This window comes from Somniosus microcephalus, chromosome 21 (assembly GCF_052327205.1).
Source record: "Somniosus microcephalus isolate GS21.2 chromosome 21, FLI_Smic_1.0, whole genome shotgun sequence".
In the NCBI taxonomy this organism is placed as follows: domain Eukaryota; kingdom Metazoa; phylum Chordata; class Chondrichthyes; order Squaliformes; family Somniosidae; genus Somniosus; species Somniosus microcephalus.
The window spans coordinates 78,396,004-78,412,833 of record NC_141007.1 but is presented as its reverse complement, the minus strand read 5'-3'; the positions used below and the strand labels follow the sequence as shown (position 1 = coordinate 78,412,833).

The 16,830-nt window shown below is 47.1% G+C and overlaps 1 protein-coding gene across 2 annotated transcripts in view; it reads left to right on the top strand.

Moving 5' to 3' along the window:
• The window catches only part of abcc3 (ATP-binding cassette, sub-family C (CFTR/MRP), member 3), a 108,285-nt gene that overhangs the window by 49,399 nt on the left and 42,056 nt on the right, over positions 1–16,830 (top strand). For both annotated transcript variants that reach the window (XM_085964017.1, XM_085964016.1), the window contains 3 exons: positions 11,397–11,523; positions 14,783–14,959; positions 15,046–15,213. In XM_085964017.1, coding sequence (XP_085820143.1) covers positions 11,397–11,523; positions 14,783–14,959; positions 15,046–15,213 — 472 coding nt within the window. The remainder of the gene's footprint in view (positions 1–11,396; positions 11,524–14,782; positions 14,960–15,045; positions 15,214–16,830) is intronic.

Genomic DNA, 16,830 nt, shown 5'->3' with positions numbered 1-16,830 from the left:
TTCTAAACTCTAGAGAATTCAGGCCTAGTCTACTCAATCTCTCCTCATAGGACAATCCCCCCATCCCAGGAACCAGTCTGGTGAACCTTCGTTGCACTCCCTCTATGGCAAGTATATCCTTCCTTGTATAAGGAGACCAGAACTGTACACAATACTCCAGGTGTGGTCTCACCAGGGCCCTATATAATTGCAGTAAGACGTCTTTACTCTTATACTCACATCCTCTTGTAATAAAGGCCAACATACCATTTGCTTTCCTAATTGCTTGCTGTACCTGCATGTTAACTTTCAGTGATTTGTGTACAAGGACACCCAGGTCCCTCTGAACACCAACATTTCCCAATCTCTCTCCATTTAAAAAACATTCTGCTTTTCTATTTTTCCTACCAAAGTGGATAACTTCACATTTCTCCACATTATATTCCATTTGCCATGTTCTTGCCCACTCACTTAGCCTGTCTATATCCCCTTGAAGCCTCCTTGCATCCTCCTCACAACTTATATTACCACCTAGCTTTGTATCATCAGCAAACTTGGATATATTACATTTGGTCCGCTCATCCAAATCATTGATGTAGATTATGAATAGCTGAGGCCCAAGCACTGATCCTTGCGATACCCCACTAGTTACAGCCTGCCAACCCGAAAATGACCCGTTTATTCCCACTCTCTGTTTTCTGTCCATTAACCAATCCTCAATCCATGCCAGTATATTACCCCCAATCTCATGAGCCCTAATTTTGTTTAATAACCTCTTGTGTGACACCTTATCGAATGCCTTCTGAAAATCTAAATACACCACATCCACTGGTTCCCCCTTATCTATTTTGCTAGTTACAACCTCAAAAAACTCTAACAGATTTGTCAAACACGATTTCCCTTCCATAAATCCGTGTTGACCCTGCCCAATCCTATTATTATTTTCTAAGTGCCCTGTTACCACGTCCTTAATAATAGATTCTAACATTTTCCCTACTGCTGGTGTCAGGCTAACTGGTCTGTAGTTCCCCGTTTTCTCTCTCCCCACTTTCTTAAATAGTGGGGTTACATTTGCTACCTTCCAATCCACAGGAACCGTTCTGGAATCTATGGAATTTTGGAAAATGACAACCAATGCATCCACTATCTCTATAGCCACCTCTTTCAAAACCCAAGGATGTAGGCCATCAGGTCCAGGGGATTTATCAGCTTTCAGTCCCATAATTTTCTCTAGTATTAGTTTAAAAAAATTAAAAAAAGTACTGATTTCTTTCAGTTCCTCATTCTCGCTGGAGCTTTGGTTCTCCGCTATTTCCGGGAAGTTTTTTGCGTTTTCTTCTGTGAAGACAGACACACAGAATTTGTTCAATTTCTCTGCCATTTTCTTATTCCCCATTATAATTTCTCCTATCTCAGCCTGTAAGGGACCCACATTTACTTTTGCTAATCTTTTCCTTTTTACATACCTATAGAAGCTTTTACAGTCTGTTTTTATGTCTCTTGCTAGTTTACTCTCATTCTATTTTCCCTTTATCAATTTCTTGGTCCTCCTTTGCTGAATTCTAAAATCTTCCCAATCCTCAGGCTTACTACTCTTTTTGGCAACATTATAAGCCTCTTCCTTTGATCTAATACTGGCCCAGAAATTCGGGTCGGGGGCTTCCCGCGGGTGTAAGCCCCCGACCTGCACTTACCTTGCGCGCCGGCAGTTGAGCTGTAGGGCCCTGTGGCATTCTGCTCCGGGGCCTGGCCCAGCTGCCGGCGCGCTGTGCTTGCGTGTCCCAGGGGCGTAGTTAGTGCGATGCGTTCCCCTGGGATCACGTGAGCCATGGGCAGCCAATCGGAGGAGGGAAAAGCCCATTCATAAGATTGACAGGTAGACCTGTCAAAACTTATAAATACTACGGGCCCAAAATAGCAGTAAACCTTCAAATAATTTTTTTTTCAAATCACACTTTTTAAATAAACTATAAATTACATTAAATAACTTTTAAACAATAATTTAAATTTTTGAAAAAAATAATTTTATATTCTAACGGGGCTAAAAATAAACTTACCTTGCTTTAAAGTATTTAAAAATAATAAACCTGTGGAAAAAATGTTTTAATTTTAATTAATTGACCACTTACCTTGCAAAAAGCAGGCCTTACGCCTGCTTTTTAAATGTGTAAATCCTGCAGGCTTACCCTCCCAGGAAAACCTGTATAAAAAAAAATAAAAAATAATAATAAGTTCAAAGCGCACGCACAGCCTCCCCTGCGCGTGCGTTTGACCTCTGAACCTCTTCGTTCAGAGGATCGGAAGTGCCAGTTTCCCGCGCATGTAGGAAACCGGCAATTCCATTCGGCCTATGGGTGAGTACCCCGTGCGTACTCACCCGGAGAGAGCCGAATTTCTGGGCCATTATCTTTAACTTCTATTGTTAGCCACGGTTGGACAACTTTTCCTGTCGGGTTTTTTGTGCCTTTTAAAGGAATGTATATTTGTTGTAAATGATATATTAATTCTTTAAATGCTAGCCATTGCTTTTCTACCGTCGTACCTTTTAATGTAATTTCCCAATCTGCCTTAGCCAACTCTCCCCTCATACCTATGTAGTTTGCTTTGTTTAGATTTAAGACCCTAGTTTCGGATTTAACTAAATCACTTGCAAACTCGATATAAAATTCTAACATATTATGGTCACTCTTCCCTAAAGGCCCCTTTACTACAGGGTTATTAATTAACCCTTTCACATTGCACAATAAGTGTTTTCCCCGATTCCCATTGGCTTCAGTTTTACTAGGGCTCCTTGATGCCTCACTCGGTCAAATGCTGCCTTGATGTCAAGGGCAGTCACTCTCACCTCACCTCTGGAATTCAGCTCCTTTGTTCATGTTTGGACCAAAGCTGTAATGCGGTCGGGAGCCGAGTGGTCTTGGCGGAACCCAAACTGGGTATCAGTGAGCAGGTTATTGGTAAGTGCTGCTTGATAGCACTGTTGACGACACCTTCCATCACTTTGCTGATGATTGAGAGTAGACTGATGGGGCGGTAATTGACCGGATTGGATTTGTCCTGCTTATTGTGGGCAGGACATACCTGGGCAGTTTTCCACATTGTCGGATAGATGCCAGTTATAGCTGTACTAGAACAGCTTGGCTAGAGGCGCGGCTAGTTCTGGAGCACAAGTCTTCAGCACGACAGCCGGGATGTTGTCGGGGCCCACAGCCTTTGCTGTATCCAGTGCGCTCAGCCGTTTCTTGATATCCTGTGCAGCAAATTGAATTGGCAGAAGACTGGCTTCTGTGATGATGGGGACCTTGGGAGGAGGCCAATATGGATCCACTCGGCACTTCTGGCTGAAGGTGGTTGCAAACGCTTCAGCCTTGTCTTTTGCACTCACTTGCTGGGCTCCACCATCATTGAGGATGGGGATATTTATGGAGCCTCCTCCTCCCGTTAGTTGTTTAATGGTCCACCACCATTCACTACTGGATGTGGTAGGACTGCAGAGCTTTGATCTGATCTGTTGATTGTGGGATCGCTTAGCTCTGTCTATAGCATGCTGCTTCCACTGTTTAGCATGCATGTAGTCCTGTGTTGCAGCTTCCCCAGGTGGGCACCGCATTTTTAGGTACGCCTGGTGCTGCTCCTGGCATGCTCTTCTGCACTCCTCATTGAACCAGGGTTGGTCCCCTGGCTTGCTGGTAATGGTAGAGTGAGGGATATGCCGGGCCTTGAGGTTACAGATTGTGGTGGAATACAATTCTGCTGCTGCTGATGGCCCACAGCGCCTCATGGATGCCCAGTTTTGAGCTGCTAGATCTGTTCTGAATCTATCCCATTTTAGCACGGTGGTAGTGCCACACAACAAGAAGAGTGTCCTCAGTGTGAAGACGGGACTTTGTCTCCACAATGACTGTGCGGTGGTCACTGCTACTAATACTGTCATGGACAGATGCATCTGCGACAGGTAGATTGGTGAGGACGAGGTCAAGTAGGTTTTTCCCCTCGTGTTGGTTCTCTCACCACCTGTCGCAGGCCCAGACTGGCAGCTATGTCCTTCAGGAGTCGGCCAGTTCAGTCAGTAGTGGTACTACCGAGCCACTCTTGGTGATGGACATTGAAGTCCCCCACCCAGAGTACATTCTGTGCCCTCGCTACTCTCAGTGCTTCTTCCAAGTGGTGCTTACACAGGATTACTTCGGATATACAGCACAGAAACAGGCCATTCAGCCCAACCAGTCCATGCCGGCGTTTATGCTCCACTCGAGCCTCCTCCCGTCTTTCCTCATCTAAATCTATCAGCATAACCCTCTATTCCCTTCTCCCTCACATGCTTGTCTAGCCTCCCCTTAAATGCATCGATACTATTCGCTTCAACCACTCCCTGTGGTAGCGAGTTCCACATTCTCACCACTCTCTGGGTAAAGAAGTTTCTTCTGAATTCCCTATTAGATTTCTTGGTGACTATCTTATATTGATGGGCTCCAGTTTTGCTCTTCCCCACAAGTGGAAACATTCTCTCTGTATCCACTCTATCAAAACCTTTCATGATTTTAAAGACCTCTATTAGGTCACCCCTCGGCCTTCTCTTTACAAGAGAAAGAGACCCAGCCTGTTCATCCTTTCCTGATATGTAGACCCTCGCATTTCTTGTATAATTCTAGTAAATCTTCTCTCTGCCCTCTCCAGTGCCTCTATATCCTTTTTATAATATGGCGACCAGAACTGTTCACAGTGCTCCAGGTGTGATCTAACCAAGGTTCGATACAAGTTTTGTGAAGTTATGCTACTTTTCAATTCTATCCCTCTAGAAATAAACCCTAGTGCTTGGTTTGCTTTTTTGTGGCCTTGTTAACCTGTGTCGCTACTTTCAGTGATTTGTGTATTAGTACTCCGAGATCCCTTTGCTCCTCTACCCCATTTAGATTTGTATTTTCCAAGTAATACGTGACCTCCCTATTATTCTTACCAAAATGTAATACCTCACATTTATCTGTGTTGAAATTCATTTACCAATTATATGCCTATTCTGCAAGTTTATTAATGTCCTCCTCTAATTTGTTGCAGTCCTCCTCAGTATTGACTTTTCCCCCCCAATTTGGTGTCATCCGCAAATTTAGAAGTTATGGTTTTGATTCCAAAGTCTAAATCGTGAACAACAGTGGTCCCAGCACTGATCATTGGAGCTCAGTGGGCAGCACCCTCGCCTCTGAGTCAGAAGGTTGGGGGTTCAAGTCCCACTCCAGGGACTTGAGCACAAAAATCTAGGCTGACACTCCAGTGCAGTACTGAGGGAGTGCTGCACTGTCGGAGGAGCCGTCTTTCGGATAAGACGTTAAACCGAGGAGAACTGGAGGAGGTCCAGACAGGGTACCCAGGTTCTCCGATGCCGCATTGGAGGCCCGGTGAAGGCGGCGGACAGGAGGAGGGAGATCCTGTTCTTCCCAGGGAGCAGAAAGCCCTCCAGGCAACGCCTACAATGCTGCTAGGAAGAGGTTGCAGAGTAAGGTCAATGCCAGGAGCTTACTCCAGGACATGTCTGCAATTCCACAAGAAGTTCAATGACTTCACCAGAGTTGTCGAGGTAAAATTACTGCTCTTTTACTCTCTGCGCACACCTCCGAATCACTGGCAGAACTAGGGTAGGGGGAATAGGATGCCACCAGTGCTGGCTCACCAAAGACAGCTGATGGGCATACACTAGGAAATGCAAGGTGTATGGGGCAGCCTGCCAGCGAGCCTGCGCATAGGATAGGTCATTCTGTCCAAGGTGAACCAAGCGGTCATCTCCATGAACACGCCAGTAGCGCCCACCGTGATGCAGCCTCTGCTGGCTGTCCTGACAGCTTCCATGGCAGCCAACACCGCTGCCGTGGGAGCTCAGATGCCTGTTGTTATATCTTTGTGGGCCAGAGCATCATATCTCTTCAGCACTATCTTCTCACGCAGAGCCTCAGGAGTGCTGAGGCACAGTCCCATGAGAGTGATCTTGGCTCCGTGAGAAATACCCGCTGTCCTCCCTCAGGAGGATAGTATGCCTGTTACCCCGCCGCATGCTCTGCCGGTGCCTTGTTAGTGCAACACAGCCAGCTGGGCCAGACTGCCCTGGCCCACACTGAGATGCTGCAGCCGGTCACTCATGGCCCAAAGCTGCTCGCCACGGCCATCAATGGAAGCTCAGCTGCCTTTCACCTCCCAAGCTGCGGAGCGCTAGGCTAAGTAAATAAACACAAAGGACAAGCACTAAAGGCTTGCTCAAGGGTGTTTTGTAATTATTTCTGTTCACTATTCAATACAGATGGAATTGAGTTGTTGGATGAATTGTCTGGAGTTGGTGTTTATAGTTGAAGTGAAGACCAGACCCATAAGGCTGGACTGAAGGAAGGCAATTACAGGTGATGAGGATTGTGGGACTGTTGACATTGAGGACAGGAGGGATGGTTCACATGAAACGCTCTTGAATGAGCTGCTCTCTGAGAGCTCTGGCAGCTGGAGACACTGGTGATTGATGCCACTACTGCCCTTCATGGAGGAGTACTGATTCACCAGCTGAGGGAGGGCGGGAGCTGGTAATCAGCAGGAGGTTTCCTTGCCCGTGCTTGACCTGAAGCCATGAGACTTCATGGGGTCCCGAGTCAATGTTGAGGACTCCCAGGGCCACTCCCTCCCGACTGTATACCTTGTGCCGCCACCCCTGGTGGGTTTGTCCTGCCGGTGGGGCAGACCCACCATCTGCCCTTCTGTGCACTGTCTGTTTCTACTGTGAAATGTCACTAATGCCACCAGACTGGTTTGAATTGCCAGTGTAGGTATGTTGGGTGTGGATATGACGGACTGGCCTGGGTGCTGATCCCTTTTCTGATTTGAATTCCATCACTCTTGGACAGGATACAAGATAAGGGTGATGTTTGACCAGGGGGAAGTCCCTCTCACCTCTGGCCTCTCTTCCTTCCTATTTCACCATGGTCCTCTAAATGTTTCTCTAAATATCCCATCGTACACACTCTTTTCTCCCCACCCCCTGCATCAAGACTTGTCCCCTTCAGTAAGAAGGAACTGAGGAATCGCTAGACAATAAAAGATCACGGCCCTGGTAGTCATGCGATACAATGATAATGGAGTTGTTCTGGATCATGGAGAGAAGGGAAAGAAGCTTTTTCACATCATTGGGGCGCCCCAGAGCGATTCACAGCCAAAGGATTCCTTTTGCAGTGCAGTCACTGTTCTTTAGGCAAACACGACTGGTAATGGTAATGCAAGATCCCACAAGCAGTAGTGAAAAATTATTAGCATCTGTTAGTGATGTTGGTTGAGGGATAAATATTGGCCCAGGACACCGGGGAGAACTCCCCTGCTGTTCCAATAGTGCCCTGGGATCTTTTACATCCACCTGAGAGGGCAGATGGGGCCTCGGTTTAACATCTCATCCGAAAGACGGCCCCTCCGACAGTGCGGCGCTCCCTCAGCACTGCCCCTCCGACAGTGCGGCGCTCCCTCAGCACTGCCCCTCCGACAGTGCGGCGCTCCCTCAGCACTGCCCCTCCGACAGTGCGGCGCTCCCTCAGCACTGCCCCTCCGACAGTGCGGCGCTCCCTCAGCACTGCCCCTCCGACAGTGCGGCGCTCCCTCAGCACTGCCCCTCCGACAGTGCGGCGCTCCCTCAGCACTGCCCCTCCGACAGTGCGGCGCTCCCTCAGCACTGCCCCTCCGACAGTGCGGCGCTCCCTCAGCACTGCCCCTCCGACAGTGCGGCGCTCCCTCAGCACTGCCCCTCCGACAGTGCGGCGCTCCCTCAGCACTGCCCCTCCGACAGTGCGGCGCTCCCTCAGCACTGCACTGGGACTGTCAGCCTGGATTTTGTGCTCAAGTCTCTGGAGTGGGACTTGAAGCCCACGACCTTGTGACTCGGAGGCGAGAGTGCTACCCACTGAACCAACTCGACTGACTCTTTTTCTTTCCCAGGACCAGTCGTGTATCTCCGCGCCTCCCTCAGTTCTCTGATTGAAACACTGAGCTCAGTTTCACTTCACTTATTATGAGCATGGTGGAGTCCTGCTCCCTGGGCCTCGGCCCTTCCTCCAAGTGTCCAATTATGAAAGCTGACACCTGTGACATTTGGCTAGGGTAAATAAAATTAGAGAGTTAAATGCGTGGCTCAAAGACTGGTGTGGGAGAAATGGGTTTTGCTTCCTGGGACACTGGCATCAGTACTGGGACAGGAGAGAGCTGTTCCGTTGGGATGGACTTCACTTGGCCAGTGCTGGGACTAGAATCCTGGCGAATCGAATAACTAGGGCTGTAGAGAGGGCTTTAAACTAATTAGTGGGGGGGAGGTTTTAAGAGAGCGAAAAATAAAAATGACAGCGGAGAAGGCAATAGTGCAAGGTAGCAGTGGGGGAATTAAAAACCAGAGCATGTCCGGAAGGGACAGAATGTATAATGATAAAGGTAAAGTAGTAAAAGGGGTAAAAGCAGGAATAAATTGTCAGAAAACATATTTGAAAGTTCTTTATCTGAATGCACGCAGCATTCGTAACAAAATTGACGAGTTGACGGTGCAAATAACTACACATGGGTATGACCTGGTGGCCATTACGGAAACATTGCTGCAAGATAATCATGACTGGGAACTAAACATACAAGGGTATTTGACAATTAGGAAGGACAGACAGGAAGGAAAGGGAGGTGGGGTTGCTATGTTAATCAAGGATGGAATCACTGCAATAGTCAGAAATGATATTGGGTCAAAGGATCAGGACAGTGAAACAGTTTGGGTGGAGATAAGGAATAATAAGGGGGAAAAAGTCACTAGTGGGCGTAGTCTCTAGGCCTCCTAACAGTTGCAACTCTGTTGGTCGGAGTATAAATCAGGAAATAGTTGGGGCTTGTAATAAGGGAACAGCTATAATCATGGGGGATTTTAACTTTCATATTGACTGGACTAATCAAATTGGGCATGGCAGCATTGAGGACGAGTTCATAGAGTGTATTAGGGATGGGTTCCTTGAGCAGTATGTAACTGAACCAACCAGGGGGCAGGCAATCTTAGATCTGGTCCTGTGTAATGAGACAGGATTAATAAAAAATGTCCTAGTAAAGGATCCCCTTGGAATGAGTGACCATAATATGGTTGAATTCCAAATTCAGTTTGAGGGTGAGAGAGTTGGATCTCAAACCAGTGTACTAAGCTTAAATAAAGGAGACTATGAAGGTATGAGAGTAGAATTGACTAAAGTGGACTGGGAAAACAGATTAAAGTGTAAGACGGTACAAGAGCTGTGGTCTACATTCAAGGAGATATTTCACATCTTTCAAGATAAATATATTCCACTGAGGAAAAAGGGGAGTAAAAGAAAAGACAGCCATCCGTGGCTTAGTAAAGTAATAAAGGATAGTATTCGACTGAAAACAAGGGCATATAAATTAGCCAAATCTAGTGGGAGGTTAGAAGATTGGGAAGCATTTAAAAGCCAGCAAACAATAACTAAAAGATTAATTAAGAAAGGGAAGATAGATTATGAAAGTAAACTTGCAAAATATATAAAAACAGATAGCAAGAGTTTCTACAGCTATATAAAAAGAAAAAGGGTGGCTAAAGTGAACGTTGGTCCCTTAGAGGATGGGACCGGGAAACTAGTGGTGGGGAACATGGAGATGGCAAAGACGCTGAACAAATATTTTGTATCAGTCTTTACAGTAGAGGACACTAAAAATATCCGAACACTAGACAAACAGGGGGCTATAGGGGGGGGAGGAGCTAAACACGATTAAAATCACTAAGGAGATGGTACTCAGTAAAATAATGGGACTTAAGGCGGATAAATCCCCCGGACCTGATGGCCTACATTCTAGGGTCTTGAGAGAAGTGGCGGTAGGGATTGTGGATGCACTGGTGATCATTTTCCAGAACTCCCTGGACTCAGGAAAGGTCCCGGCAGATTGGAAAACTGCTAATGTAACACCCTTATTTAAGAAGGGAAGTAGACAAAAAGCTGGAAACTATAGACCAGTTAGCCTAACATCTGTGGTTGGCAAAATGTTGGAGTCCATTATTAAGGAGACAGTAACAGAGCATTTGGATAAACATAATTTAATAGGACAGAGTCAGCATGGTTTTACGAAGGGGAAGTCATGTTTGACAAATTTGCTCGAATTCTTTGAGGATGTAACATACAGGGTGGATAAAGGGGAACCAGTGGATGTAGTGTATTTGGACTTCCAAAAGGCATTTGACAAGGTTCCACACACAAGATTACTGATCAAGATAAAAAATCACGGGATTGGGGGTAATATACTGGCATGGGTGGAAGATTGGCTATCTAACAGAAAACAAAGAGTTAGGATAAATGGTTCGTTCTCGGGCTGGCAATCAGTAACTAGTGGTGTCCCGCAGGGATCAGTGCTGGGACCCCAACTCTTTACAATCTATATTAACGATTTGGAGGAAGGGACTGAGTGCAACGTATCCAAGTTTGCCGACGATACAAAGATGGGAGGGAAAGCAGTGAGTGAGGAGGACATAAAAAACCTGCAAAAGGACATAGACAGGCTAAGTGAGTGGGCAGAGATTTGGCAGATGCAATATAATGTTGGAAAGTGTGAGGTTATGCACTTTGGCAGAAAAAATCAAAGAGCAAGTTATTATCTAAATAGAGGGAAACTGCAAAGTGCTACAGTACAAAGGGATCTGGGGGTCCTGGTGCATGAAACACAAAAAGTTAGTATGCAGGTGCAGCAGGTGATCAGGAAGGCCAATGGAATCTTGGCTTTTATTGCAAGGGGGATGGAGTATAAAAACAGGGAAGTCTTGCTGCAGTTATACAGGGTATTGGTGAGGCCACACCTGGAATACTGCGTGCAGTTTTGGTTTCCATATTTAAGAAAAGATATACTTGCTCTCGAGGCGGTTCAGAGAAGGTTCACTCGGTTGATTCCAGAGATGAGGGGGTTGACGTATGAGGAAAGGTTGAATAGGTTGGGACTCTACTCATTGGAGTTCAGAAGAATGAGAGGCGATCTTATCGAAACATATAAGATTGTGAGGGGGCTTGAAAGGGTGGATGCGGTGAGGATGTTTCCACTGATGGATGAGACTAGAACTAGGGGGCATAATCTTAGAATAAGGGGCTGCCCTTTCAAAACTGAGATGAGGAGAAACTTCTTCACTCAGAGGGTAGTAAATCTATGGAATTTGCTACCCCAGAGAGCTGTGGAAGCTGCAACATTAAATACATTTAAAATGGAGATAGACATTGTCCTAGCAGATAAGGGAATTAGGGGTTACTGGGAGAGGGCAGGGAAGTGGACGTGAGTCTAGGTTCAAATCAGCCATGATCCTATTGAATGGCGGAGCAGGCCCGAGGGGCCGTATGGCCTACTCCTGCTCCTATTTCTTATGGTCTTATGTCCTTTCTGTTTTTCTAATCCAGGATCAGTCTGACGGTGCCGCAAGGCTCCCTGGTGGCGGTGGTCGGCCATGTTGGATGTGGCAAGTCATCGCTCGTCTCTGCCCTTCTGGGGGAGATGGAGAAGCTGCAGGGCAGAGTGGCGATCGAGGTGGGTACCGCACTATCTGATTACTGTACGCGGTACCGTGTGGGTGGATACCCCACTATCTGATTACTGTACGCGGTACCGTGTGGGTGGATACCCCACTATCTGATTACTGTACGCAGTACCGTGTGGGTGGGTAACCCCACTATCTGATTACTGTACGCGGTACCGTGTGGGTGGGTACCCCACTATCTGATTACTGTACGCGGTACCGTGTGGGTGGGTACCCCACTATCTGATTACTGTACGCGGTACCGTGTGGGTGGATACCCCACTATCTGATTACTGTACGCAGTACCGTGTGGGTGGGGACCCCACTATCTGATTATTGTACGCGGTACCGTGTGGGTGGGTACCCCACTATCTGATTACTGTACGCGGTACCGTGTGGGTGGGTACCCCACTATCTGATTACTGTACGCGGTACCATGTGGGTGGGTACCCCACTATCTGATTACTGTACGCAGTACCGTGTGGGTGGATACCCCACTATCTGATTACTGTACGCAGTACCGTGTGGGTGGGGACCCCACTATCTGATTACTGTACGCGGTACCGTGTGGGTGGATACCCCACTATCTGATTACTGTACACGGTACCGTGTGGGTGGATACCCCACTATCTGATTACTGTACGCGGTACCGTGTGGGTGGGGACCCCACTATCTGATTACTGTACGCGGTACCGTGTGGGTGGGGACCCCACTATCTGATTACTGTACGCAGTACCGTGTGGGTGGGGACCCCACTATCTGATTACTGTACGCGGTACCGTGTGGGTGGATACCCCACTATCTGATTACTGTACACAGTTTAAATTGTGGTCCCTGATGAATGTTATGTTGATGGGGTGAGATGAAGGGGGGAGGGAGGAGGCTCGTGTGGAGTATAAATGCCAGTATTGACCAGTTGGACCGAATGGCCAGTTTCTGTGCTGTAAATTCTATGATTTCAATGAAAGTTTTTTGGGATTTTGAAAGGAATTGATTGGGTAGATAGAGAGAAACTCTTTCCACTGCTGGGGGAGTCTAGGACAAGGGGGCAATACATTAAAATCAGAGCCGGGCCATTCAGGAGAGAAGTTAGGAAACGCTTCATGCAAAGGGTGGTGGAAGTGTGGAACTCTCTCCCACAGAAAGCGATAAATATTTTCTAGCTGAAGGTATTAAGGGATATGGAGCCAAGGTGAGTGGATGGAATTCGGATACAGATCAGCCACGATCTCATAGAATGTCGGAACAGGCTCGAGGGGCTGAATGGCCTCCTCCTGCTCCTATGATGACGTCATTAGTGCCCGGTCTACTTATTTAAAGACCCCACTCCCTTCTGGCGGGGGTCCCTCTCGCCTGCTCAGAGGAGCAGTTACGATCAGGACCCGCAGGAAGGCAGCGGGATCGGAGCGGGTAAATCCCATGGGCAATTGTAACTGTCTCGCCGCTCAATTTCCACCAAGCGGGCAGGCTAGAAATCAGCCCTAGGATCTGCCAGTTGCTGGGAGCAATGCCAAGGGAGGCCCACTAATAATCCTCATTTTGAAGCTTGTTTATCAGAATCACAGTGTTACCGAGTCACCCACCAACAGTGCCGTACATTCAAACCGGGAGGTACAGTCCCACACCACTCCGTACATTCAAACCGGGAGATACAGTCCCACACCACTTACAGCAGGCCTGTGCCTGCAGACACAGTTTTAAGAACATAAGAAATAGGAGCAGGAGTCGGCCATACGGCCGCTCGAGCCTGCTCCGCCATTCAATGAGATCATGGCTGATCATCAACCTCATCTCCACTTTCCTGCACTATCCCCATATCCCTTGATTCCCTTAATATCCAAAAATCTATCGATCTCTGTCTTGAATATACTCAACGACTGAGTCTCCACAACCCTCTGGGGTAGAGAATTCCAAAGATTCACCACCCTCTGAGTGAAGAAATTCCTCCTCATCTCAGTCCTAAATGGCCGACTCCTTATGAGACTATCCACCCCTAGTTCTAGACTCCCCAGCCAGGGGAAACATCCTCTCTGCATCTACCCTGTCAAGCCCCCTCAGAATCTTGTATGTTTCAATGAGATCAGCTTTCATTCTTCTAAACTCCAGAGAGTATCGGCCCATTCTCCTCTCGTTATACTCTAATATAACAAGAATGCTCCTTCTGTGTAGAGTCCTTTTGCCCAGTTGTTTCTAGCTCCACTCTGACCTGCACCTTTATTCAAACTGCAAACTGGACCCCCATGTCACTGAGAGGGGCTTAAATACACAAAAGGTCATTGAACATTAACAAGGCAATATTTACTGATACAAAAGCAAAATACTGCGGATGCTGGAAATCTGAAATAAAAACAAAATGCTGGAAACACTCAGCAGGTCTGGCAGCATCTGTAGAGAGAGCAATAGAGTTAACGTTTCAGGTCGATGACCTTTCATCAGAACTGGGAAAATGTTAGAGGTGTAACAGGCTTTAAGCAAGTGCAGGGGCTGGGAAAGAACAAAAGGGACAGTCTGATCGGGTGGAAGGCAGGCGCGATTAAATGACAAAAGGGATGATGGTGTGAGGCGAAAGGGTATTGGAACAAGTAAAGAAACAAAGAATGGGTTTAGAGGAGGTGTCGGTGGGAATGGGCGAATCAGCAGCAGCTGTTGGCTGAAACGAGATGAGGAGGAATTTCTTCACCCAGAGAGTGGTGAACCTGTGGAATTCTCCTCCACAGAAGGCAGTGGAGGCCAATTCATTAAATATATTCAAGCAGGAGTTAGATATATTTCTTAAGGCTAAAGGGATATGGGGAGAAAGCAGGGACAGGGTACTGAGTTTGGATGATCAGCCATGATCTCATTGAATGGCGGAGCAGGCTCGAGGGGCCGAATGGCCTACTCCTGCTCCTATCTTCTATGTTTCTATGAAATATGGGAGCAGAGCTTATGATCTGAAATTGTTGAACTCAATGTTGAGTCTTCTGGACCTGACCTGCTGAATATTTCCAGCATATTTTCTCTTTATTTCTTATTTACTCACGTTTGCTCTTCCATTCATTGCACGTTAACAAGGTGAGAACCAGTGGGTAAATACAGTCGTTCCTGCCTCCCCGGAATACACGGAGCGCTGAAGAGGCGGTAACCAGTAACGTTGACGTTAATGCGAATGGATACTGGTTTTCACTCTTTGGCCGATATAAACTGCTGCCCGTTTTTGCCCGTTTTAACGGTGGAAGGTTTCAGTGGTGGGGACTACAGTCGGTGATATTTGAGTGTCTCTTCTCCCAGGGATCTGTGGCCTATGTCCCTCAGCAGGCCTGGATTCGGAACGCCACACTGAAGGATAACATTGTCTTTGGGGAGTCTCTCGATGAGCAGAGATACCAACAGGTGCTGGAGGCCTGCGCGCTGATCACTGACCTGAGCGTCCTGCCCGGCGGGGACCAGACTGAGATCGGGGAAAAGGTAAATGCCTTTGCTCACGTCCACCGCTGCCACTCCTGAACCTGGCTGTAGGTTTCCCCACTAACCATCCGACGTTCCTTGTGTAGGGAATAAACCTGTCGGGAGGCCAGAAGCAGCGGGTGAGCCTGGCCCGAGCGGTGTACAGCGACATGGACGTCTATCTCCTGGACGACCCCCTCTCAGCCGTGGACGCACATGTGGCCAAACACATCTTCGATAAAGTCATTGGCCCAGAAGGAGCGTTGAAGGGAAAGGTAAGGCCAGAATCTCTCCGCAATCCCGTCCAGTTACAGTGAGTGACCCGTACCCTGAATAAACAGTGACTCTGTACAGTTACACAGTGAGTGACCCTTACCCTGAATAAACAGTGACTCTGTACAGTTACAGTGAGTGACCCTTACCCTGAATAAACAGTGACTCTGTACAGTTACAGTGAGTGACCCTTACCCTGAATAAACAGTGACTCTGTACAGTTACAGTGAGTGACCCTTACCCTGAATAAACAGTGACTCTGTACAGTTACAGTGAGTGACCCTTACCCTGAATAAACAGTGACTCTGTACACTGACAGTGAGTGACCCTTACCCTGAATAAACAGTAACTCTTGTACAGTTAGTGAGTGACCCTTACCCTGAATAAACAGTGACTCTGTACAGTTACACAGTGAGTGACCTTACCCTGAATAAACAGTGACTCTGTACAGTTACAGTGAGTGACCCTTACCCTGAATAAACAGTGACTCTGTACAGTTACAGTGAGTGACCCTTACACTGAATAAACAGTGACTCTGTACAGTTACAGTGAGTGACCCTTACCCTGAATAAACAGTGACTCTGTACAGTTAGTGAGTGACCCTTACCCTGAATAAACAGTGACTCTGTACAGTTACAGTGAGTGACCCTTACCCTGAATAAACAGTGACTCTGTACAGTTACAGTGAGTGACCCTTACCCTGAATAAACAGTGACTCTGTACACTGACAGTGAGTGACCCTTACCCTGAATAAACAGTGACTCTGTACACTGACAGTGAGTGACCCTTACCCTGAATAAACAGTAACTCTTGTACAGTTAGTGAGTGACCCTTACCCTGAATAAACAGTGACTCTGTACAGTTACAGTGAGTGACCCTTACCCTGAATAAACAGTGACTCTGTACAGTTACACAGTGAGTGACCCTTACCCTGAATAAACAGTGACTCTGTACAGTTACAGTGAGTGACCCTTACCCTGAATAAACAGTGACTCTGTACAGTTACACAGTGAGTGACCCTTACCCTGAATAAACAGTGACTCTGTACAGTTACACAGTGAGTGACCCTTACCCTGAATAAACAGTGACTCTGTACAGTTACAGTGAGTGACCCTTACCCTGAATAAACAGTGACTCTGTACAGTTACAGTGAGTGACCTTACCCTGAATAAACAGTGACTCTGTACAGTTACACAGTGAGTGACCCTTACCCTGAATAAACAGTGGCTCTGTACAGTTACAGTGAGTGACCCTTACCCTGAATAAACAGTGACTCTGTACAGTTAGTGAGTGACCCTTACCCTGAATAAACAGTGACTCTGTACAGTTACACAGTGAGTGACCCTTACCCTGAATAAACAGTGACTCTGTACAGTTAGTGAGTGACCCTTACCCTGAATAAACAGTGACTCTGTACAGTTACAGTGAGTGACCCTTACCCTGAATAAACAGTGACTCTGTACAGTTACACAGTGAGTGACCCTTACCCTGAATAAACAGTGACTCTGTACAGTTACAGTGAGTGACCCTTACCCTGAATAAACAGTGACTCTGTACAGTTACACAGTGAGTGACCCTTACCCTGAATAAACAGTGACTCTGTACAGTTACACAGTGAG